We start from the raw sequence: 27,357 nt of genomic DNA on the forward strand, positions 1-27,357 counted from the left end.
ATTCACTCAATTCGTGGTAGAAACTGAACTAGATTTACCGTAAATGTATTTCAAAACATAATAAAAAGTGACAAGTATGACAATGTAATGTAATGACAAATAAAAATTTAAAGATACATTTTTTAAAATCCTATTGACACTATTACTTAGCAAATTTAAACACTCAACAACAAAGACGAACAGACAAAAATTTAGACTTGATCAAGATATGTGTACAAGTAATTCACATTTTGAGTTCGAATAATGTTATAATCATGTTCGAGGGACGAATATATAAAAAAATGAGCGGTTAATAAACTCTTGACCAGTTGTCATTTGACGAATTTCTACATTTTACTTTCGCGTAAAAATTTGTGCTCCCTGTATTATGTTTCTCTATTCAGTGAATGCATAATTATAATAAAGAACAAAGTAACCATAGAGTACGTCCGATTGTAAAACAATACACGTGTGAAGTACCCTCGATCTCGTTCCACAATAGGGCCTCCATTTCCGAGTACTCTCTGGGAGCTGGTGACGACCGCTTGATGTCGATATTCTGTATTCGATTCACCAATATATCGTAAATCGATGTTTTTATTCAAATATAAATGTAGATATTTGCAGGTGTCGTATACATGTGAAAATGATCCTTATTTTTGTGGGTTTCTTGTTTGTTTTAGTGCTAGTGGACATATAAAACTACATACTTATCTATTAAAAACAAATTATCTAACAAAAATATATAAAAAACACATGTGCCGTTAAATAATACAATAACAATAAATAAATAAAATCCTACTAACATTATAAATGCGAAAGTTTATGAGGACGTATATGTGTATGTATATTTGTTAATCTTTGACGCAAAATCTACTGGACGGATTGTTATGAAATTTGGTACACGGGTAGAATATAACCTGGAATAACACATAGGATACGTTATTTGTTAAGCTATGTCTTAAGCTCTATTTAATTATCATTCTGAAACATATAACATTAGCATTGTTTATAATACGATTACATACATGGGAAACAGTAGGTCACGTATCTTATCGGAATCTGATTCAAAGGGGAATACAGAGGCAGTAAACGTAGCGTTTAATCCATTCACAGAACCCATAAGGTAGACAGATTATCTATGTTAATAAGCTTCAGTATTGATTATTACGTGTTAAATTATTAACCAGATGTGGTAGTGGAGGTATTAACACCTATATGTTGGTATTATGTGAATGCATGACAATCACTGTAAGGTATATATATAGGTAAATCGTATAGTGTATTATTATAGTCAGATGTTAAAATAAAAAAATACAATATTTTTTAAAGCGTCGTTTGTATATTGTTATCAAACCAACGAGTTCCAAATGTCTATAAATGAAATAGAAATTGAAAAAAAAAACAAACGGTAAGCACCTTTTCGGTAATTCAATATCAACGAAAATACAAATTCGAAATTTAAAAATGCAAATTTCTTTTTTTATCGGAGTCAAAGATCCGGTAAAAATTTAAATGAGGTTGCAAAATTAGTAATCTTTACAGCTACAGGCAGCGGCTAACATTATTTAAATTGATTACAACATCAAATCGTGCCATAACTCAACATCAGATTGGATTCCTAATTGGCCCTAATTTATAATCTAGTTATACCTGGCGATTAAATCTTAATCCCTGCCAAAGGACAGCCGCTGTTTAAGGTAAATTTAATGTTGGCCACAGTGTTTTGAGAGAGTTCCACTTCCTTTTTCAGAATATGGAACGAATTGTTCGTAAAAATAAAAATCGCATGTTTTATTGAGGCTCATTAGAACAACAATAAATCATATAATGAATATTCAACCTGTAATCTTTATTAACTTATTTATAAAACTTCAATCAGTATTTAATATTCCTTATCGAGTATTTGTAATATAAATAATGTAAATAAAACGTACTTCCTAATTTTCTTCTTCATAGTCGTATTCCTCATGACTGAGAGTCGTGGTCATTACATGGAATGAAACACACGTAACAACTTCCATGGCATTATTAATGGAGTGATTTGCCATTGCCTTCTTCTAACTTTACCGAGACAATATTATTTATATTCAAAATAGCCTAGAACGTTATTCTAGCGCGTATTACAAAGCCACAAACACATCTCGGATACTAGTTTAAACTGTAATTCAAGTAAGAATTAGGTTAAGTCTCAATCCAGGCGGGTATCTGGAATTCTAAGCGCCGGGATCAGGGAGACACACGCCGTAGTTTCCACTATTGCTATTGTGCTGCGACTACGAGCGAGCCAACCTGTTGCACTCAACTATTTTATTAGCACGGCTATGTTGGCTATTCTTTACGGCTCTTTTGTTGGCAGCGTTTGGTCGCACATTGTGCCCGACCGCTGTGATTGGCCGGGTATAACGCAAGCCGCAGGCATATTTTCCATTTGTGCCTTTTGTCCTATGTTCTTATTTCAAAGATTCCTTGTGTTCCGTTTTTGAATTTACATTCTTTTTAACTTGGCGTTATGTGTATTTCTTTTTCGGTTTTATTCATTTATTTGTGCATTACGTTAAGTACTCAAGTCCTGTACACCAAACAAAATATATAATATAAGAAGTATCTTATACTGTGCTAATTAGTCCATGGAACACGATAAATTAACTTGAAATTCTATGTCTTTTCATATTTACAATCTAAATTTCAGTACACATTACGCTTTAAAAAAAAATAATTTGAAGAAAACACTAGCTAACGACTGACGTGTTTTCCTTAAGCCATAAAAGTGCATTGTTCCGGCCAGCTTCCCGTACGTCAAGATTGTCATCCCGATCGACGCCAATGCGGCCCCTGCATAAATTGAAGTCTGTAGCTGGAAAGACTAAGGGTGCGTAGCTCAAGCTATTTACACTTACGCTTATATGCACATTAAAATATCTATCATATTTCTAGGAAAAGACTTCATCCATTAATCAATGATCGCATCTTATAAAACTGCCTAATTGCACCGAACAACCCTCACTGTATTCGTCACGTAAAAAAATAAGTATATTAGATATGCACGAGCTTTGCCTCCGTACGATCCACGATTTATGATTGTAGCCGCAACGCCAGGAACCGGAATTTCCCTCAGGGTTTTCCATCGAAAAAACTAGATCCATACTTCATCTATAATTCAATATTGGCCATTACCTACAACAGTATTTACAATGGTAATTTATGTGACTAATTCGCCGTGAGAGTTAGTCACCGGTTTTAAATTTTCATCCGGAAATGTAGATTCGTCGCTTATTTAGTATGCGAATGTGCAGTTGTTACGGCTGTTTGGATTTTGTGCGCAAAACGAACGGATTTTATTCGAACTGCAGGTTACACTATGAATACCTACTTGAAAGTTTTATAGTTACGATCATTTTGCTTGCAGTTTGAGTACTGTAACACAATACAGATACGACAAAACTTTCTTCCAATCGTGTGTCCCCTCATTTCACTTTTTTCAAGAAAAATAAAGACTTAAATCCTCGATAAAATTAAAACTTGTCCTAATAAAAGAGCTCGGGAGAAGTGATATTTAATTTTTAATTATATCGCACTAAACTTGCAAGTCGAGTCATCTTTAATAAGCAAACGAACGTAAAAGCCAGACCACGCGAAACGGTCGTATAAAAATCTCGATTTTCAGTGGAATTTGCGCTAGACAATCATGTAACTTTATATTAACTTAGGAAATCGCTTAAAGACTGCGCGCAGACACCGAGTATCGATGCTTTCTTATTTAAGCTAACTTTACGGACTTAGAATTCAATAAAGCGGGCAACGGAATTCACTTCTCTTTGACTAAATAGCTTAAACGATTAATTAAGAGAAACTTTTAACGGATCCGGTTAACGTTATAACGTAAACAGTTTAATTTCGCCCGGAATACTTTGTATGCAGAAATGAAATTTAAGAATAGCCAAAGTTTTGAATATTAATTCAGAATTGCTTTAGTTGATCCAACGTTATTCAGTTAATATAATAGCTGTATTAATTCTTAATAATTTATATTTGTGGATTTATAAATAACTGGGTACAGGGTGAGAGTATTATATCTAATATAGGAGTAAACGAACGAATGAAATGAACGATCATGTTACATATGAAATTTCTGACAAACGAAATTTACAATAAACATGCGCTTTCGCTTAGTACCCTTGATGTTTCATAAATATATTTAATGCTTAAAATCGTAGAAAAGGCGTCTGTAATTTAAGCATTACAGACGCTTTTTCTACGATTCTATTCAGTCCACACCGGCTCCACCAATTTACCACTCTCATATACGTGGTTTAAAGATTTACATTGACAAGAAGAGAGCTGACAGCGACCAGTCCGCTAATTTGTTGTTAATGTAAAGTATGTCTAGACCAGTACGCTTTAAAGCTCAGTTTCAATTAACGTCATTCAGCCGGGTGGGAACGGTGCCATACAAGTGTGTCGCACCTTAAACACACCACCGTAATATATAAATATGTGTTTTCGCCGGAACAAAAAGGCTGGCTTAGTGATACATATATGAAATGTGTGCAATCAATGCGCCACCTGAACCGGAGCTAGCAAACGGACCGCGAAACGTCTACATTAATTTATGGCCAATTCCTACGCTTTCATATTATAATCGATGATATCTTAAACTTGGACGTCACATTTTTATTATTTTTAATTAATAATCTAATTAATTTAAATAAAAAAATTAACATAGAAGTTATGATTATGAAGTAATTTCTTTCTTGATATACTGATTTTTGTTTTTCTTATATTTTCTGTTTATTCTTATAGATCTGTTTATTGAAATAGTATCGACACGATCTACACGAATACGTATAGAACGTCTAATTTCTTAAATTGACACAGTCTAACTAATTTCACATTTTAAAAGTACACAAGTACTTAAGTTACATAAATATTAACATATTGCTAATCGCATACACTGTGGATTACCAAGATTATCTTTGTAAGTGCATCGGGTTAGCTCGCAGCTGCCTGCACTGGGATTGCAGTGTCATCACATCTCAGTTCAGAGTACGTGACCCCATCTTCTAGTAATCCTCGGACACCTGCTTTTCAAATCTTCGTTTTGTCGCCTTTTAAGTCCTCTGATAGAGAATGTCATTTCCTCCGTAATGTTATATGCTGTAACTGTTTGCGATTTTGTTTGTCTATTTCAATTGACGGTCTATGTTTTCGATGAGTCTCAAGTGCGATTGTTGAAGCAGGCTCTATTGAGCCTGCTTCAATAATGTATATTATTATGTATGTTGTTGTTCTGATATTTAATTCTGAGATTTTTTATTACCTGTTAAAAGGACTGCTCGGATAACTGGTTGCTTTTTTTTCCAATGTTACTTTCGTTAACTAATTAATAATGCTAACCATAAATCAATGATTTCGGCACATATATCACTTAAAACGCAATCTGTAACAACGATTTAATGTATTTATTTTATTTATTTAAATCCCAGTAACAGGAAAGTTAAATATCAAACTGCAGAAAGAAAAATATTTCGCTATTAAAACCGAAAAAAAATGAAAAGTCAAGTAATGGAACGTGATCAGCAGACTTGAAACGAAATAGCGGATTACCATGGCTCGGAAACTTAATTGGTCCGGTAAAAACGCGAAACGTACGACTCGCGTCAGGAAAAACTATGAAAAATTTAACAGCTAATAATTAACATCTGCTTTGTAAAAAGTGTGGATTCGTTGGTCCGTGGCAACTATTGCTTTTATGCTTTCATCGGATGAAAAAACGTTGTGTGGCACGTGAAATCGCGTGATGCGGGATGAGGGCAGTGATCGTGACGTGTGCAATTAATTCAGGGACTCCCGGTGAAAATTCACCGGGCGGTCTAGGTGACAATTGGTCGAGATGCGTCGCGTGTGACCACAGTGCGATCACATTGTTTATTATGGTTGCGTTTTGTGATGTCCCAAATTTTGTTTTGTTCTAGCGAGTTTTTAAATTCAATACGTGTTTTTTTTTCTTCTTCTTTGTTATTAAACCAATTATATACAAATTCTGAGTTTGCACTGAAGTCCGTAATTACGATCCGTTTTTCTATAGATTAAGAAATAATTCTTGAAGTTTAATCGTACCTATATTGTTATCAGATTTAAAAAAATCTTATTAGATAGATCGCTTATTCTTTATTATTGATAGAACAATTCAAAAATATTCCGATTTTTATCATAACATACATAGGAAAATAATACAAAATTAATACATATTATCAATAACGGTGTTTCGATAATTTCAGTGTAAACATTGTGGGCATATTAGTAGGTTTGCAACTAGCAGGTCTGAAGAGAATTGTAATCAAAGGGTAAATGCCTGCCCTCCGGTATGAGTGATGTGTCGGGACTAGTTTAATTAAATAAATACGTTTGATACGTGCCCCCATCTATTCAAATTAATAATTTAGTAACATGAGATTGTGGAATAGTTTATGAATTTGAGCAGGTTAAGTGGCGTAGTTCGGGGTTTAAGAAAATTCCGGAGAGAGTCCATATTGGGGCACCTAAGAATATCAAGTCTTTTGTGTAGTCTAATTAATTAATTAGAGCTTATAGCGATAAGTCCACTTTTTGCCTGTGTACATTTCTGTTATGAATTCTATTTTTAATGGTAAAATAAATAGTGTTAATATTGTGTTGTAATAATTTGATATAATTAATTAACTAAATAAAGTTAAATATCCATTAGAGAATCAATTACATGGTGCAACTATTAATGTCACAGAATATATTTATACAGATGGGCTTAGCGGGCGATAGGCGCGGGCGACTCGCCGGAAATGACGCAGAAAATTGCTCAGGCCCTCACGTGGACGCAATATCCTAGAAGCACTTTCAATTATGCAGATTATCTCAGTGTTGTTGGTACAAAATACTTTGCTCTTCTATACTTTAATTGCCTTTGCCTAGATGGCTTATCGGTCCATTGGTTTTAAAAGAATTTTTAATCGGGTACAAAGATTTTTTATTTCATGGTTTTTAAATCTATCTTCTTTAGTGCTTCGTTTTACTCCCCTAGCAATATTGGGATAAATATTTTTACGTTTAATTTTTGCGTGAAAGAGTAAAACAAATATAATTAAATTTATCATAAGTATTACCTATACGATTTGGAAGACCGAAGTTAACACATTTGAAAATGGACATTGATGTTAAAGAGATATCAAAACAATTGTACAAACAAATAATTATAATGAAATTTAATTTATTTCAAACTAGCGGCCCGTCCCGTCTTCGCCCGCGTAAAAACATAATAAATTATACACCTAAACTTTCCTCAGGATCGACACTATATATTGGTGAAAACCGTAGTTTTTTAGTTTATCGCGTACAGACAGACCCGGCAGAAGCCTTTGTTTTATAATATGTAAGGTTGTTGAAGTCCTTATAGTGTTCACCAACACGTGACCTAAGATGTGAATGTGCATACGTTCGCCGGGCAATCTGCATAATGACTGGAGGTTATTGTGCGCATCGGCCAACTCGCAATTTGCCGGCTCGATCTCCCCGGGACCATATGCATTGAGCCACATTGATTCCTGCATGTTTATTTTTAGCTCAACAGTTACTTGTTGCAGTTCTTTACGTAAGATATGGCTACAATTTTATGAAATATACTATCTCTGACCGACTGTTTAACATTTTTTTAATAATTTTTAATAATGATGTAAATTCGTCCTCCTAATTTTTAATATATGTATAAGACCTATATTTGTTAATTGACGTCCTTGGAGAAAAGGCTGCGGTGAAGTTTGTTGCGCCGCTTCTTCTTCACTTGCGCTTTGGAAGCCGGCAGTAGACTTAGTTTAAGTAATTTTTTTGACGTCAATAAGTGATGTATATCATCCTAAATTGAATAAAGAATTTTGAATTTGAATTTGAACAAACATTTCAGTGCCGTAGTTTAGACATGTTGCTGTTAAACAGCATCATGAAAAAATGATTAAACAATTGTTATACGGTAGCCGCCTAACATTCAGAAGGACATTTCGTAATTTAAAAAATAAAAAAAGCATTAATTAACAGTTTCTAACAAACAAACAAATTAGGTAGTTACGTAAGTAAGTACATTATAAAAATGCGCCGCCGGTTGTTAATAAATATATTCTCAGAAAATGTATTACTTACATACATTTATAGGATTTACTCATCGCTTTTACAACACTATTTAAAAGCAGTTGTGTATTTTAACTTCCCGCTATTTCCTTCAAACATTACACGGAACCCTATTTCTAATTCATGCAGCGCGAAAATCGATGCAAACTACTTTTCGAACGTAAAGCGATGCTTAAGAAAAGTTTTGAAGTGTCGAAATAACAATTACCTTTTTGTAATAGCGACGTTATTTGTAGTTAGTTTCACTGTCGCCATTTTTAACAGACGTTGAGAAGTCGCAAAATGGTATATTTTAGTGACGTTTTAACAACTTCAAGTTTTCTAACACTGGATAATCGTTATGGAAATAACTGCTAATGTTCGTTTGACTAAAGCCGAAGTTTGGTTGGATGTTTGTCAACTTCAACATACCTCGACTGGACAGACGTTGATGGAATTAGTGTATGATTAGAACACAACACAGTAGCAAATAGGATACTTTTATCTCACACGGGGTAAACTACATATGCAATTTTTTTTTATTTTTTATATATGTTTTGTGTTTGTTTTTTGAATGAAATAATTTGAATTTGAATCTCTAAACAACAGACGATGGAGCCACGAGATATATAGCCACCTATGTTCAAGGAATGTATAAATTCAATTTGACACCTACACACTGATTGACAAGTTAATTTACTAATTTGTTTGCAAGTACTTGTTCCTGGATCGTAAAAGTCATGTGAGATGCCTTTAGGCGGCTTGAATAAAATCTAACACCAGTATTAGCGATAACACACTCGAAAAGAGGATTCAATTTCAGTATAGTTCTAAGTAACGCTTGAACATCATTTGTGAGTATAGTTTAAATTATATATATCGATTTGTGTTCGATAATGTTGAGTTATACTGCAATTAGTGATTACGTTCTTACAATATTAACAGTCGATTTGGCCGGAAACTATCTCAATCATCGATTGATAGCACTGATTGCGGTATCCCAGATCGAATCCTTTTCTGCTCCCTTACATCATAAACTAAAGTTACTACAGAAAATCTATGATACCTAAAATATTAGAGCGATTGCAAATATTCTTTAAGAATCACTAATTAATGTACATATTTATACAGGTAGAAATACACATATTTAGTTTAGCTGTTGCATGAAACTATTAAATTTGACGTGATTAATCAGTTATATTTTAATATAAAACATTGGTAGACCTGCCACTTCAGGTGTGATCTGTTTTGAATAAAACGTACGTTTAAGTACTTTATTATTTTTAAGTTTTATTTTACGATTGCTTCCTCAAATTGTGTTTCTCTATATACTCTTTATTTTGCACTTTTATTCCCCTCTCTGGAGCAGTGTTATTTGACAGATTTGTACGCGAACCCGACACCAATTTTATTGACCGGTTATTATTTTATTTTATGGACATCCACTCTTATTTCATAGGTCTTAAGACTGAGTTACGGTTTTTGTCGCCAGATTATTGGAGAAAATCTTCTCCGATCGACATTTTTATTGAATCGAATTCGGTGTAGATATGGCTTATGGGATTCTCGTAAACGTTACGTTATGTGACTTTTATACTTCGCACTAAATTGTTCTATAACGTGACTATTTCAGTCGCCTTCTGCCCATCGTAAAATGATTGACTCTCATGCACCATATCATTACTTGCTTTTTGTTATAAAAATACACACACCCACACACACAAATATGTTACTTTTGAAAAATTAACTCTAATTTACTATTTCACAGTTGCGTGCTTCCGTACATGCTACTTTTTGAAACCTGCTGCGTTTGTTCAGCTATGACTGGTCACTCCCGTAATTGTACTATATATATATCTCACTGTAAGAATTCCACGAGTAAATGGAAACATTACCCAAGTAAATCTCAAAGAGAGCAAATGGTGCAAGGCGCACCGTTCAACGATATTGAATTGTATAAAAATAAAATAAGAACTGAAGTAGTGTCTCGCGGTGTTTTCGATCAAAGAAAATTACGCTAGGCGTGGACGGCGCTGGTCTTTTCCTTCTAGAGCTCTATAAAATCCCTTTCCTCGCAACATATCGTCTTTTCTCCCCAAATTGCGGCTGTCCCGGTGCGGCAGACACGTCCAGGTAATAACGCAATAAACCACTGAGAGCTTCCCCCTGGAAAAGCGATCGAGTTTTCCCTCAACCTTTCGAAAACGAGTTGTCCCCCGGCTTTCGTTCCACGTGGCGCTTAAGTTGGAAAAGTAACCTTATTACTAGTGAGGTTGAGTGTAGTTTAGGTTGTGAGCGGGACGGTGCAATCTGTCCGGCGGCTGGACCGCGGCGTTTTTCGCGGCGCGCTCGCTACTGCCATCACTTTGTGTAATTGAAAACTCGATGTGCACTTGATCAGAACGGCCGTTTAAATAAATCATAAAACAGCTCCGCGTAGTCTCACTTAACGGGATAATATTAGTTTTTTAACAATTTGTTCAAGTACGCTGGTTAAATCGTCAAACATTAGCATTGAACAATATGCCTGAGTTTAAATGGCCAGATAATTATAGGTCGGCAACTATAATGGCCAATTCAACGATATAGCCACTACATTTTGAGTAACTCGATAAAAAAACAACAATCAAAAAACTTCGATTAATATATAAAATTTTCAGTTCCATACACGAACGCTGTCAAAACTGTTTATAATTTGCTTCCATGTTACAAACAAAACAGAATTTCAATTACTACTGTCAAAGCAGATCATCCGCAAACCTTAATTAATTTCGTGGAAAGATTAAACCGTAATCTTTGCCTACCAATTATAATTGGTCTGTCGATTATTATTAGGGGTTAGAAAATTGTTTGAAATATATTAATTGCGTTTAAACTTGAAACTGAAACTTAGCTGAGCTCTCATTTGGCTGATTTTAATGAGAGGTAAATATATTTGTAGTTCTAGAAATTAGTTCCATATGTACACAAAATAATATTAATGACATAAGATATACTAGCGGCCCGTCGCGACAATATTTATTGGTGAAAACGGCATGAAAATCCGTGCAGTAGTTTTCGGTTTATCGCAAACAGACAGACAGACGCGGCAGAGGACGATATTTATAAGATGTAAGGATAAGGATTTGATAATTTATCGTAATTGTTTACAGATGTATATAATGTTTACAAAAACATTTCTTATATGTTTAGAAAAATGGACTGGTAGGTAACTTTCCGTTCTTTTCCCCCCAAAATTTTCGTCTGTCGCTATTATAATCTGAAGTTATCGAGAATTCTAAAAAAATGTTTTAACACTTTAGTATAATCCTAATATATTATTCAAGTTAGTAGTGTAGTTTGTTTGCATAAGAAAACACATTTTCTGCGGCAAGTCCTAGAGGAGTGCTATGTTGTAGCTAGGTGTGCGCTCCCGGCTTTCTCCACAAAACGAATCCTTAGACTGCGGACGTGTGGTTTGTTTTACTTTTAGCTGCTGGTTTTGCCCATTAAGTAATCCCAAGCGAACACGCCGGCTAATGCATGTCTGCAGACCGTATTGTTTAAAGGCGTGTTTTCGTCAACATGTTTGTAAGCATAGTCCCAAAGTTTTATCTGAAATCACGGGATTTTGGATAAAACTTCGTAATCAAAAATTAAACAGCAAAGCATAAAAAAATAAAAAAATACGTCAATTTTGAAAACAAAATTGACGTATTTTTTTATGTTTTATTCAATATACGCCTAATGTCGTATGGTTTTTAATTTTCTATTAGAGATGAAATATAATTCAAGAATTTTCACACACGTTCATTCGATCTAATAAACCTTACGTCCCGAATATGAGAGATGAAAACCGTATTTCCTCAAGACCAAGTTGATCGGACGTGTCACGAAACGCGTCAAAAGCGGATTTTAATTAAGCACGCCCCTTTGTCAACTGCTCCTTTTAATTTTGATGAATAAAGAAAATTATTTATTTGGCGCTAGCGCCGTGATTTATTCGGCAAGTTACGACGTTTATAATGCATTGCCGGCCCAAGGGAAATGTCTTTTTCATAATTCTTAGAGTTTTACGCTTACATCACAGTTCATTTGGCTAATACAACTTGAGAACGGGATTATTTTCAGAGTACATTTTCATGTAATTAGATTATTTGTATATTTGTTACAATGTATATTAATGATGTTTTTGTTATTTACAGGTAAGGATATCAGAACTGTTTGTAAGTTCATGGAATGAAGTTTCTTGTTGTATAATATATAGTAAAAATAAGTTTTTTATTATTTACTAGCGGCCCGTTCCTGCTTCGCTCTGGTAAAACCTTAATAAATTATACACCTAAACCTTCCTCAGGAATCAAACTATATATAAATAAAACCCGCATCAAAATTCGTTGCGTGGTTTTAAAGATTTAAGCATACATATGAATATAGGGACAGAGAAAGCGACTTTGTTTTATACTATGTAGCATTAGATACTTCTAATGTATTAGAACTCAAGGTGTTGTCACACGCAGACTTTTTAAGTCTTAGCGTCACATCTCTTACTGATGTGATGTTACATAATACATCAAGAAAATAAAGTAACAGATTTAAGGGCCGAGACGTAGTTGACGAAATGTCGTTGACTAGGTTTCGGACCTAACTCTTACAATGCACTATTACTTTCTTACAATGTACTGCCTTGTACATAGATTAATATATTAATAGAGAGGGAGAAGACAGGTATCCTACGATATCCACTTAACTGTTGGCGAATGTTATTAAAGGAATAAAATAAATTATTTGTCGCCTAGGTTTTCCACGCCCAGCGAGTGATATTTTATTTATGATCTAGCAAATTCGTAAAATTTAGTTACGGAGATAAACTACTGACAAACTGCGCTCCAAATACCAAGAATTTGTTATGTGTCGAATACATTTCATCGAATACTTGTATTTTACATCTGTTTATTTCCCATTTGCGTCTAATTTACCTACGAACTTCAACACGTAAACTAGAAATATAATTTATTTCGTCTATTTATATTTTAGTTTTTATTTATTTGAAACAACAAGTTACATTGCAATAACATAGGCCAATAATTAGGCACTTTTAGTGAAACACAGACGAGTAGTAGAAATGGTTGACATCAGAATGGTCGCCAAATGTAAAATCACAATTACAACCTTTAAAAAAATATTCATTTTAACTCTGACCCCGGGGTCAGGCTTTGCGACTTCACAGCCCCAAATACGATGAGAGAGAGATATCTTACTGGTGACTATTTGACTTCCAGAACTCTCTATACTGTAGCGGAAGCTCGCAATAAATCTTTTAATCTCTTTACAATGGTCCGACGTCATAAATTTGACATCTGTGACGTTTTTTATTACGATATTCGAAAACGTGTCCCTCCCTACGGTATGATAAAATCGTGTTTTATGGACGCAGGGCCGTCAGTTCATTATTTTATTCTGTATATCGATTAAATTGACATAGGTTTATGTACAGTCGTTCGTGAAGGACATATCGTTACTAACACAATTGGATTACAATAAAGCGAAATGAAAAAGTTTCCTTTACTCTTTTGAAAAGGTTCTTTCTGAGAGAACTCTTATGATTTCTCGTCGCTAATAGCGCTTTTTTGTTAAACCTATCTTAATTCAATTTATTTTTTATCAGTACCTTCCGTAACCCACAGCTAAATACTGATCTTCTATCTACTTACGCAAATTATACCTAAATGTTTGCTCTAGTTCCATGATATGCGGTCAGATTTGTATGTAAAGACGTGCTTGACCGAATTTTATCTAAATATCTATTTTGTAATTGATGTATTCTATACACTGAAATCAAGCATTTAAAATACTTATTTTCTATTTTTTAAATTAAGTAGTTAGATTTTTCTAAATAGATCCTAGTTCCTATCATACAGTTCTAGGGAACGTCGAAGCATCATAATATGATCTTGTTAGTACATATATGAGAAATGTAGATAAAGTGAAGAGAAAATATACAAACATTTATACTCTGCGATCATACCGGGTATCGCTCCATGGAAGCAATACAGCGTGAAATTATGTCTAGTTCACACGAGGAAAGTCAGTTACTGACAGTGCGTCACTATAAAGTAAATAATATATAAAAAAGTTAAACTAGTTATTCCATATACACTGAATTTGTATAATTAACAAATTATTAATTCTTTGGTGGCGTAGTATTTGAAATACTGCTACTTTATGAAAATTGTAATTAAATTAAAGATTTGTTTATGTTGCTTCTGAATAATGATTTTTTGTGTACCTAAAATTTATGAATTAAAGTGATTTTGAAGAAAGCGTATGCCTATTTAAGTTGTCTGAAAAATGATTTCCACTTTGGTGTTTATTTGACGATTATATGAATTAGGTACATCAACACCCCCCTTCGAATAATATTTATTAAACCGTTGCACCCGCGCCGCGTTGTGAACTGTGAGGATCGGAACGCAAACGAATCGATCTCAGAGTTAACAAAAGCAGCGGAAAAATGCAGACGTGCCATGAATAAGTAATTCCTCTTAAACGCTGTTGTTAAATAAACATCAGATATTTTAAATGTACAAAAATATTTTGAATGGACAATGAGGTAAGGTTACATTGTGATTTCAATACATTTTCCTTCGCAAGTGGCCCTATTTATGCGAGCGATGGCGGTCCTCCGATGAATAGATAATATCCATCTGGCTAACTGAGGCTGCCGTGAGTCGGCGAATCTCTGCGTCATAAATATAAAGTGAAAATGATAAAAACGAAATAATATCCATCAGCCAGTTTTGCCACCTATGTCTACGATTATTTATCGAAAGTTAATGGTGTTTGGCTCTTCGCTATTGAAGTTTGTATTTGCTTAACGACGCGGAATTGCAACCCAATGCAATAGTAAAGTAAAACGGATTTTGTGCGTGCGTGTGTACATTTAGTAGCGTAGCGACAAAATTGTGCGGGTCTTGAATACTTTGAACACATGGATGTCTAATAAATTATTTAACATTTAAAAGCAATGTCTTCGATAAGTATTTTTTTATCTTCTCGGATTTTCACATCCAATTGTTTGAGCCATGAATTAAATTGTGACAATGATAATTATCGAGTTAGATGTGCCAATTATCATTTTATTATATATAATAAATTGTTTAGTCTATTTGTAATAGTTTAAAAGCTTCACTTGTTCGAAACTCAAACTATCCCTTTACACCCCATCTTAAACTTAATTATGAGAAGTAACCGCTCTCTTAAATAAATAACATGCTCAGGAGTACGAAATCTAGTTACGTGCGTTAACGTCCGCAATAAAATTTCATTTTGCGACCATTATTCCAACATTCGTTACTGGAAACTTCACCTTAACAAAAATTCACTCTCTGTTATTGCGACAGTCTCTAATACTGATTTTCTTTCAGAGCCGACTCCATTTTTATGCTCATCCTCAAAGTTTTGCAATTCACTTATATCAGCCGTGAAGCGCTAAGCAAATACAAAAAGTTTTCCATGTTTAATCTACACGCTTTAAGGATATTCATTGAAATTTCTCGAAGTCGCTTTAAATAATCCGCTCAGAAGTTCTTTTATGCGACGAATGTATTTTTGTTACTCGTTTTAATCTTCTTCATCCGTATTTTCTTACCTTATTGAATCATTTCCTTTTTATTTCCAATGAGAAACTAGCAGTTTGTGGATTTATAACAAACTATCAAACCAAAATTGTCGTTTTATGTGTTTTATAATATTTAAGTACTATTTTTTACTTGTAGCACCAATCAATTCATTCTATTAGCTAACTTAAAGTTACTATCTACTGCAGATATACTAAACAGGTTAGAAGAAGGTCACCTGTGAGTATAGCAACACGCGATGCAGCAAAATCGAATATTCTCACTTCCTTATTTATTCATCCTTCAAAAACGACTCGCTCTCGAGATACAAATAACTATCCGTTTATTGCGTCTTTTGGTTTATTTCTTACATTTCGATAATGCGGCTTTGTGTTATTTGCTTCAATGATCCCTGTGAACTTCCTTGATGAGATTTAAATCAGCCTGTTAGGGTTCCAACCTTCAACTTTATGGGGTTTTCCATTATTTCCATATATCCACTTTGGGGATAGCTCAATCTGGATGATTTGTGTCTATATATTTACTAATTCTGCCTGGATCATGTAGATTATTTATCGCGTGAATTGCATGGTCAATCGACCCTGCATTCCCACTACAATGGGTCTGATGTAGATTGTTTCAATTGGCACGGCTCCGTAGATCTATAATGTTTGCCTTTAAGCAAATTGCCTAGATCATGAACTTTATATATGAATTCTCATTAGTCAAAGGTTATATAAACTTTTTCTTAAATGAGCGTGATCCCAGCCAAAGAAGTCTAGGGCTCGCTTTGTTATTTTTTCTTTTCCAAATCGCACGGTCTTTGGCAAAATGACGTATATCTACTGTTATACAATACGTTTGCAGTGTAACATATTCAGCACCTCACTCGAAGGGCTACGAAATATATTAAAAATAAAAAGGTATCGCTTACCGCATTCAGAAAATATTTGCGACCTCAGTGCGGCGTAGCTTAGATGCATAAATTACATGCTGCGTACGTAGTACTTGTGAAATTGGGCGTGCTTCTTTCGGAATTTTGATAAATAGCTGAGTGAAATAATTTCAGTCATATAAAGATTCTCCCACGAGAGCGTGAATAAATTAAAGAGCCTAGTAGATAGTCTATCAAGTTTTGTAAAGTACTTGTGCAAGATTGGTTCTAAGAACTCTAGCAATTCTTTTAGTATTTTTCAAATCGATTAAATAAAATGCGTTTATTTAAAAATACATGATTCAGGTAGGTTAAACATAGGCTTACCCTAGGGAAATTTTGTATCTTGGGAACCTGGAGCACCGTTACTATAAACACTTCTTCCAGACAGTGATCGTAATTAGAATTAGAATGGACGTAATATTGATGCAAAATTCTTCCCCAGTCAAGTAGGTTGAAGGCGTCCTCGCTATTCTCTTCAGTGTAGTGCCACTAAATGAACGGCTAGACTTGAATGGGGTAATCAATTGCTTAAGTTTCAATATTCTTTTGAAAATTTAGTTCACATTCCAGGATTAGATCTTAATTAAGGCAGTCATGAAGTCGAAGTTTGAGTAAAATATGTTTTCAGGTCTATTAACAATTTTGAATACCTAGCTAAATTATTAAAAATAAATACCTATACGCATGGAATCAAATTGAAGGACTTGCTTCGAGCTTCTTTTCTACATTTTAAACATTTTGTGGCACTGGGAATTCTTATCTCTCAAACGCAGCACTTTGATTATGAAGGAACGGAATATTTAAAGAAGCTTTGTGTTCCCGACGCATGTGCAAAATTTATGTATGAAATATGAGTGAGTATTACATACATTGTGAATCTCTTTATGTCTGTTACTATTTTCTTGTATTGTTCTGTTTTATGCCCAACGGAAATGACGTACAGACGATATTCTCAGTTATCGCTGTACAGCTGAAGTCTGAAGTACATTGATCATGAAGATACATTGTAGATTTTAATGTTGCCATTATAAATCTGGTTGTAGCGGTGACACTTTGGGGTCAAAGAACGTACAAACTTACGTCTAAATTTATGTAAGTTTTGGCAACAACATTAATGGTCTGGGAGCAATGAAAACATGCTAGACGAACTAAATTACCATGGAATTTGGTTTGTGCATTATCCAGAGTAAGTGAGTTACAGAATTGGTTATTATGTAGTTTATTTACAAATTAAATATAAAAAAAAATTCGACCGCGTATTCTACCTCGAATGTTTTCCATTCCAAAAGAAAATAAAACAATTTTACACACTAAAGCAGTAGTATCGTGTTTCACAAAGTACAACAAGATACAGTGAAATCTATTACTATTATTGAAATGGGCCATTTGGATCTCTTGCCAGATCACTAATTTATCAGACCATGAATATGTAAGTCCATTTGCGAACTAACTTACCTAATGGCTGCTGTTAGCTTATAGACTTGTATTAATAGCCTTGTAATAAGTAACTAAAACTTTTTGTTCCTTTTCTTTTATGTTTCTTATTCGTATATGACAGATTAATTTTTTTTAATAATTTGATGTTGTATTTATTTTAGCCGCAATTACGCTGTTTTCTCCACTTCAGTCTACACAAACAAATATATTTAGCAATTTTAGCATTAACTAAATTATTATAGTATTTACATTACATAAAATATTTAAATACAACGCAGCGGATGAGGAACTCCTCCTTTCCTAAAGTCGGTTTAAAAAGGTACCTAGGAAGTATTTTTTTGGATGGATAAAAAAAATTATTATATTACAATAGTGCGGATAATAAATAAATATATTACGGTTATATTCCACGGGGAAATAATGGAAAATATTATTTATAATCGTACTGGCTATATTTACATTGTTGTCAACAAAACACTAGACACTAGTCACTTTTATATCAAGTTCGAAATTCGAAAAATTTACGATTAGAGTTTTCGATTTTATAGTATTCTTTCTCACTAATACAATCTTGTTCGAACATATACGCTGTAACCATAAAGTTTATCGGGTTTACTACATTTGGGGAATTGAACGGGCGTCCTAAATATACGATTTTGTTTTGAAATAGTACATTGAATGGAGTCTTTTGTAGCTGTATTAGGTTAAAACCTAATACAGCTACAAAAGACTCAGACTTAAAAGTCTGAAATTTTGTATTGTTCGGTTCGACATGTTTTTATTTATTAGATAAAAATGTATGTACTTTTTTATGAGTTTTTCACGAAAACGAAAAGATATACGGTGAGTATTTTCTCGAAAACCCGTCACTTATTTTTACAATGGGCTCTCATATTCAGAACTCATGATTAGTAAATTCAGTGGTGAAACTAGCTCGAAATAGTTTCCATAAGTTGAATATATAAATAATACAGAATAACCATATTATTATTAAAAAAAACTACTGTTGTACTGTTTTATGTTAGACTATGTTTTATTCCTATCTCACTTTATGTTTTGAACGAGTCAAAATATATAAGTTTTATTTGTGATTATTGTTCATTGGGACACGTAAATAGGCGGGTTAATGTTTGATATGGTTATTCACCCTATAGAGTAATCAAATAAAAAGGATTTTCAGTCCCTGGCCGTTAGGCTTGGCATGCACGTGCCAACGTTCATTAGTGGACAGATGCGCTGCAATCGGAATCTAATCTCAGCGCTCTCGCCTCGGCCTCGGACAATGTTACACGACAGCGTGTAATTGACAGCAGTTTGGAATACTTGCTGCTCGCCGGAAAATCGCGGCGTTTGCGCACGCCCTTATTTTCTAAATGATCTCCTGTCAAATATTTTCATATTCATGCATTTATCAATTATTTATATTTTAATTTGATAATAAATATCACTGTTTTGAGGACGTGTTTGTCTAGAATTTGGTATTCTGTGACGGGTTAGAGTTTATGAAGGAACCCGCCTTAGTAGCAGTTTATTGGAAGTAAAACACAATGATTCCCTTTATTAACTTTGGTTTCAACTCAAACAAAAAAAAAAACAAAAACAGTATAATTTAAAATTATACACGAAAACCGTCGCCAGAAAATAAAATGAAATCCACCCATCACTTAAACAATTCAGTCACAAAACAGAACGCTTTTCCAACAGAATAAAAATAACGTATTCTGAACTGGGGGCACGAAACGTCAGCAACACGTACCGCGTGGCAAAGCGAGATCGCTCCGTGAAATTTGTCGTTTGACACCTCCGCTTCAGTGGCCCGGCGAGCGCGCGGCGTTTCCGCTGCGATTATGCGACGTGCGAGCGGCGTCGCCATGTGGAAACGGGCTTAGGAAACGAGAATGTTATTACTGTAAATAACACTAGTGTTACACAGTACCAAAACAGTACTCAGATATAGGTCTATCTATCTTGAAGTTTATAGATTTTATTTTCTTTATGTAAGTATGAATTTATTTTTAATTTTGACTCACAATTCTCATTAGTAATCGTATTTAGTAATTGTACAATTCCTCACATACTGCAAAATATTGTCCTACTAGCTGTGCCCCGGGGCTTCGTGTGGCTATGTGTTATTCCAGGTTATTTTCTACCCGTGTATAAAATTTCATAACAATCGGTCCAGTAGATAATGCGTGAAGAGTTAATAAACAAACTTACTTTTGCATTTAGTTGTGATTTTTCGTACAAAAAATATATCAAATTAATTTCTGTATAATAATATCAGACGATTATTGAAATCGATTTTTGTTATAATTTTTTTAATATTTAAATTAATGTGTTACTTAAAACACCTTAAAAAATTTACTAGCCATTAAGAAGAAAAAAAGTATGCAATATCGGAACGCAGCCGTCATTTGTTTCATCTTGGCGGGTACACAGATTATTATTTTCTATTGCGTCACTCGTCTATTCTATGGCCACTCTGTCTATTTCTATCATGTGTTTTAAATAAATATTTCAAATTTAATTCTTTATGCTATAAATTTCCGCTTATTTTCTTAAAAGTACATATCAGTGATTATCAAAATGGTGTTTAGTTTACGTGAAATGTTAAGTCGATTGCGGTATATTCATGATGAACGGGATTGTCTTCATGATGACGACGACCAGGTATGTAGTGTCTATTCATATATGATTTATTATTATAAACAGTTTTACCTAATGTCATGTTTAAACCATTATTATCTTGCATTTTTATTTCCTTACATACATAATACGTATAGTATGAAATAAATCGATACCAGGACAAAAAAGCTAAAATTGTATTGTAATGGATTCCTTGATCGATGATATTTAAGTATAAGATTTCAATGGAATTTGCAAGTTGTTATCGAAGTAACTACAATTTTCGATGAGACTTATTCTCTTCGTGTTAATCATCAATTTAGCGCCATTACAAATCAATTAATGTTAACAATTGTCATTAATCTAACAATCAATGGTTATCAATCAGATAGATAGAAACACAATAAATAGATTAACATGCCTTTGGTAGGATAATTGCTGGCTTTTGCCTTTGTCAATTTCAATTATTTAGATTAAAGTTTAATATTTTTGGCGTCAAGTCAGTTCGCGTGACAGTTCTGTCTAATAATTTCCGATTAGTAGGTATTAACTTTCACAACACAAATAATAATGGATTTTATTTCTTTTCATCCTCGGAAAAAATATAAATTTTATTGAATATAATTCTATAATATTTAGTCTTATTAATCATTCTTTTCTTACTTACTTTTCTCAAAAAACACTTTACTTTTATAAAAGTTGATAAGTATTTCCAAATAAATATTTACTGTTTAATTAAATAACTACATATATATTAACGTGACTGACTTCGATTTAGCACGAACCTTTTTTATTTCATGTTGCTGATGTTTCAACGACTTTGCAGTCGTTAATTCATATACGAATTTGGATGATATTGTCCATATTAACCATACTGGGCTGTTTTTACTTAGTTATATATATGGTATCCACTTGAAGATGTGTGTAACTGATAAGGCTTTATCTATCATCAATTAGAGATAGACGATGCCTTTAGATTATCCAATTATTCGTCACCAGCCCAACTATTTCCACTTACGTCAGTAAGTACCTGTCTGTGTCTTATAAGGAAAACTTATGGAGCATTCGGCGTGTCACGGTGCTAGCATTAATCACTCAATTGTTACGTACGGAACACCTGAGAGGAGTTCCTAACAATAATAAGCCGCTTTTCACATTCTCTGCTGTAGTATTTTTATGATTATACTAAATCACAATGGCAGGTTTTATGTGTTTTAACGCTCTTTGTTTATATTGACCCAATCAGTTAAGATAAGTATTTTTAGTATTTTTTGTTTTGTTATGTTATGTTATGTTAAAGTTTTGTCCTCTGAAAGAATAAGTGGGATATACCAACAGAGCTCTAAGATATTATATATTAGCATTAAATTTATCGGATCATATTGAAGTCGAAAGAAAGTGCAAAGCTAATATTCTAATTTTTAATCGAATTAGATTTTAAATTATTAACTCCCCTGGATTATAGAAACTATGTTTACTACGAGATCTGCTCATTTTTGGTTGCCAGGCGACTGGACAGATTGTGTGAAAAAGGGCTAATGTAGAAGGCTTACAAACTTATATCTTTATGGCGAGTCACGTTGCTGGATTGTGAAAATGTTTTTGTTTGTATTTTATGTTATTATATTACACGTGAGAAACACAGTTTCAAAGTTTTCTGTACTTGTTTTCTCCTTCTACTTGTCATTTATCAAGTAAAATGTGACGTTGTGAATGTTTCCGTTGTGACGCAGCTACATAAGTTATTCTTATAATTCTAAGCTCAGTTTTTCAATGATTACCTATATGTTTTTTGTGCAAATAGTATGTTAGAAATTTTATCTGCCTTAAAAGTTATTTTGAACGGAAGCATCTTCATAATTTTAATATTCCTGCTTTATGTATCTAGTGTGTTAAAGCAAACATTTGATAAACAATTTCACTTGAAACGCCTCCTTTAAAGTTTAGTGTGGCAGCCAGAACGCTCTCCATTCTCCTCACCTTTACGATTTCTCATAACCGTATGTATAAAGTATAAACTACAATGTTAACTATTTTTATCTCCAGACTGTTTTGCAATCGCGCAGTACAAACTGCAGCTTTGGTCTAATAAAAAAAGTCATCGCAAACATAAATCAAATGGCAGGGTACCCGGAAATTGATACCGGTCGTAGCCGGGTGTCCTCTCTCTCCTGACATAAATTTGCTCAATGTATATGCCTGTATTTATCCGGCCGCCCCGTGGGGCTAAAGGGTTGTATTTCTTTTTTGTCGATACGTGAACTATTATATAAAAATGGACATTTATTGACTTTTGATACCACCACATGTAACGCTGTAGATATCATCAAATTTATTTGAATCAATTTTGAAACACTGAAGTAATAATACTCTAATTTGGTTGGCATTTTTTACTGTTTACGTAGTTTAAGTTTTTAAATCTTAAATATATTTTTAAATTACATAATTGTTACGAAAGTTTCTACCCAAGCCACACTAATCAAAAATCGCAACTTTAAATTCGGGCTACTTTGACCATTAACCGTTATATGAAAATTCACAGCAGCATGAAGGGGTTGTCGTAAAAACTTTGCCCAACCTTGCCGTAAATATACGTGCACTTTAACATTCTTTTAACTTCTTGAAGTTTTCAATAAGCCACGGAGTTTGTGTATACTTTAATGGTTCACTCAATCTCTTATTTATATTATTCGCAAGAGTGTATATCCACCAACATTTTACCTTAATCTTGTATTTTTACATATTCCACAAATTTACTCGGTTTTATAGTGTGTTGTTGTGGGGCACATATTGACATATTATTAGAAGCTATAAAAGAAATCTTTTGGCTGTGTTTTTTAGAGTTTTATTAAACACTGATAAAATCTGTTATAATTATATCAACATTAATTTATTTTTAATACAGCTTATTTACTTTCGATCAAGTTCAGAATTAATGTAGTGTTAAGCCTTGCACGATAAAACCCTGATGAGTTGACACATAAAATTCACCAGCGCAGCTTGTACGGTAGTTTCAGGATATCCAACCTTCCTCTATTTCTGAGTTATTTCTTATCTTATGACGAAATGAACGTATTGGTTTTACAACTTGATCGCATATCTTAAGTTTATAATAAGTTTGAATAGTATTTCAGTTTTCATTTATTTGAATTTGGTTTGCTTTCATTTGAAATGGTAACACTACAATACCTCCTAATGGCAAGATTTATTAAATTCCTCTATTTTAAATATATATATATATATATATATATATATATATATATATATATATATATATATATATATATATATATATATATATATATATTTATTTCTGTGTTGTGCGAGGTCAAACAAACTTGTGACGAATTGGCCAGGGCACTAGCATGCATCTGTACATAGTATGTCTGTCTGTCGCAATGTATGCTTAATCTTCAAAACTACGCAACAGATTTTGATAGGGTTTCTATATAGAAGAAGAAGGAAGGTTTAGGTATATAATTTATTAAGCTTTTACCTGAGCGAAGCCGGGACGGGCCGCTAGTGACCTTATAAATCTAATTACGGCCCGAAACCAAGCTTGATTGTTAACATCTGTTTTGTTATCTGTAACAAACCCAGGGAAATCGCAGGGGTTATTCCGTCAGCTAACCCCTAATGTAGCTAATCCTTTGTTTAGCTACGAGTAAGGCATTTGTGTGGATACAAATCCTCGCCATCCCGGCTTTGGTACATTCCGCATGTTCAGTAGATACGGACCTAGTAATTGGTGTTTAGTGCTCTGGATGCGACTAGGCGGAAATTAAAAGTGATTGTATTGCCTTTCGCGCGAGTTACTCGGATTTTTCACAGTGCTCTCTCTCACGATCCATACACTTAATTCAAATTCAAAATTCAACTGAAGATGATATACATCAGTTATTGACGTCAATAATTTACTTAAAACTAAGTATACTGCCGACTTTCATAGCGCAGGTGAAGACGAAGTGGCGGTACAGAAAACTTCACCTCAGCCTTTCCTCCAAAGACGTCTAATGACTTTTGTATAGTTTTGATGAAATTAAGTACCAATTATCACCTCATCCTACCGGGGTCATGAAAATCTATAGGTAAAACCTTTATGTGAAAATTTTATAAATCTTGCAGAAAGTATACAGATTTATAAAACTTTCTTCATGCAATGTCTTAGGTGCTGATTTCTTTGGAACAATTAAATAATTTATTTAGTCGGCAGTATCAGAGCCAAACTAGAATTGACTAATACATGTATATTCTTTCGAATAAATAGATTATTACCAATATTTATTTTTTCTTACATTTTTTTTTTTCTTCGCAATACGAGTACCTACGCCCAAACCCCAGTTTTATATGAGTAAAAATTCTCGCGGATGAAGCCGTGTTTATCAACTAGTTTATACAGAAAGTCGTTGCTTTGAAGTTGATTAAAGTTGGTTTCATGCAAAATTAACGACGTTAACAATTGACACCGCTGTAATTACTATGTTAATATTTACATTGACTGAAAATTTGAACACTCGAATTGCACTTTTCCACCAATTAATGTTTTGAGTTAAAAACGGCCTACAAAGGCTCTGTCATCGTTGTAATAAACGGGTAAATGTTTACTCGACACATTGGTCGTTGTGTGCAGTGCATCAATTAAAAATATATTACTTGCTGGGCTGACTTCCGGCCACTCGCTACGCTGAGCCGCGCTCGCATTGCAATCCATTGCTACGCTTTATTATCCCTTATTTTTTTAGTCCAAGGCCGTACTACACACGTTAATATGTTTCATTTCAATATGTTTGCATTTGTATGATTGGTTGTATATAAGTATAGATAACGGAAAATAAATATGTGATCCAATGTGGATTTGTATCCAAAAAAAGCATTCTCTTATCAGCTATAAGTACCAAATTGAACATTTTTTTAAAATAAAGTGCTCAATTTCGTCATTCACCTTGGACTTTTATTTGCGGTTGCTGCAAGGGTTTCTATTCTCTCAATTTAGCTCTAAACTAACCTGGTTCGTAGCGCTCTGTCGAATGCTTAATTGAAAACGGAGAACTGAATTTGATGTTGCATTTGGCTTATTCCATAAATAAGTATTTTTGAATTTTCAAACCATTTACAAATACATTTCCAGTCAAACTTTTTAGATGTTATAAAAATGTGTGCTGTAATGTAATTTACCTTTATCATTAGTAAACACCACTACGATAAAATAAAAAATATTCAATATTTTATTTTTCTTATTGTGATGGAATGGCGATATTAGAATATGCTATATTTTCATAATGTAAAATTTTAAGAATCGAATATTTGTGTATTTCAAAATGTAATTTAAAAAAAATATTCGCAAAAAATGTAACTTTGAATATTAAAAAGAAGACAATAAAAACTTATTTTTTATACTGTAATGAATTCAACTTCATTCAAATTAAATAATTACAACATAATTTTGATTTGAAATTACCACCTGCCTAAACCTCTCTCAACTTTTGTGGCGCGACGAATTTCATGTGACGTTATAAAAAAATAACAGAAATTGATATTCACATGTCGTCTAGCAAAATTCCATCCCTATTTTAGATATTGCATTTCTTTTTTTTTTTCATTCATACGCGTCACGTCGGCGGCTCGCAGTCGCAGTGATAATTTTTATATGCTCAAATGACCATATTTCCACGCCACCGTTTAACTTTCGCACGGCGCATCGCTATTTGCATATCAATGCATTGAATATGTCCCGTTTGACACTTTCAAACTGACCGTTAAACGATAGATCTATCGGCAATTTAATGTCACATTTTATTTTTGCACATTTGAATTATTTGTCAATGCGAAACTATTGGTTCTCTGAACGTAACATTACTTTCTATGAAAATAGTATTGTATGTTTTTGAGTCATGAACCTTCGATAGTTTGGAAGCAGTTGAATGCAATACAATATCAAATAACCATTGATTTAAGCGGTAGCTATTGCAGCGATCGCATCAACCACCATTAAACAATAAACAGCTATTTAGCGCTGTCAAAGTTTTTGCAGGTCGGACGTGCGATTTATTTCCCGCAACCGACCACTCTACTACAACACTAATGATGTAAAAACACTGTTCACATTTTCATACTACTCAAATGGAAACTTTCATGTTTTAACTTATTTTCTAATTTATTTTTTTTATTGATATACTACAACTATAATACAAAAACATATTACGGGTTTAGCTGTATGTACGAAAATAAAAAACGGTGTTGTTTGGTGTGTATATAGCTGTTTTACCCGAGCGAAGCCGAGACAGGCAGCTAGTAAGTTATATTTCCATATAATAGTTACTTAAAACAAAGTTTGTTAGATGTTGATATATTATAACAGTATTAATGTGTTTCACTTTACAAATATGACGCAGCGGTAACGTAAATATTCCTGCAGTTTCCACCGGCTTTTAGCTCGCGAGTCTGTTTATTTGTCTGCTTCTTATAAAAGTTTTCACTTCACTGTGTCTATATGGAAGCCGCAGGGAGTGTGCTTATTCTTGGTTGTGTTTGTTTTTATGTCATTATATCAGCAACTGATCAATAAAATCTGTCTGTAATTATATAATTTGTATGCATTTTTTTCATATGGACCGATTTTAGAAATCGAATTTTATTACACATTTTATT

At 33.5% G+C, this 27,357-nt stretch overlaps 1 protein-coding gene across 14 annotated transcripts in view; it reads left to right on the plus strand.

Moving 5' to 3' along the window:
- The window catches only part of heph (hephaestus), a 359,023-nt gene that overhangs the window by 243,556 nt on the left and 88,110 nt on the right, over nt 1-27,357 (plus strand). For 2 of the 14 annotated variants that reach the window (XM_053746134.1, XM_053746138.1), the window contains exon 1: nt 20,535-20,754. The exons of 11 other annotated variants lie outside the window; for them this stretch is intronic. In XM_053746134.1, the coding sequence (XP_053602109.1) occupies nt 20,671-20,754 (84 nt within the window). In that variant the 5' untranslated portion in view covers nt 20,535-20,670. Of the gene's footprint in view, nt 1-20,534; nt 20,755-27,357 lie in introns of those variants that run through there. One more of the 14 variants, XM_053746146.1, reaches the window with a different exon arrangement.

Source organism: Plodia interpunctella, chromosome 6, assembly GCF_027563975.2.
Source record: "Plodia interpunctella isolate USDA-ARS_2022_Savannah chromosome 6, ilPloInte3.2, whole genome shotgun sequence".
In the NCBI taxonomy this organism is placed as follows: domain Eukaryota; kingdom Metazoa; phylum Arthropoda; class Insecta; order Lepidoptera; family Pyralidae; genus Plodia; species Plodia interpunctella.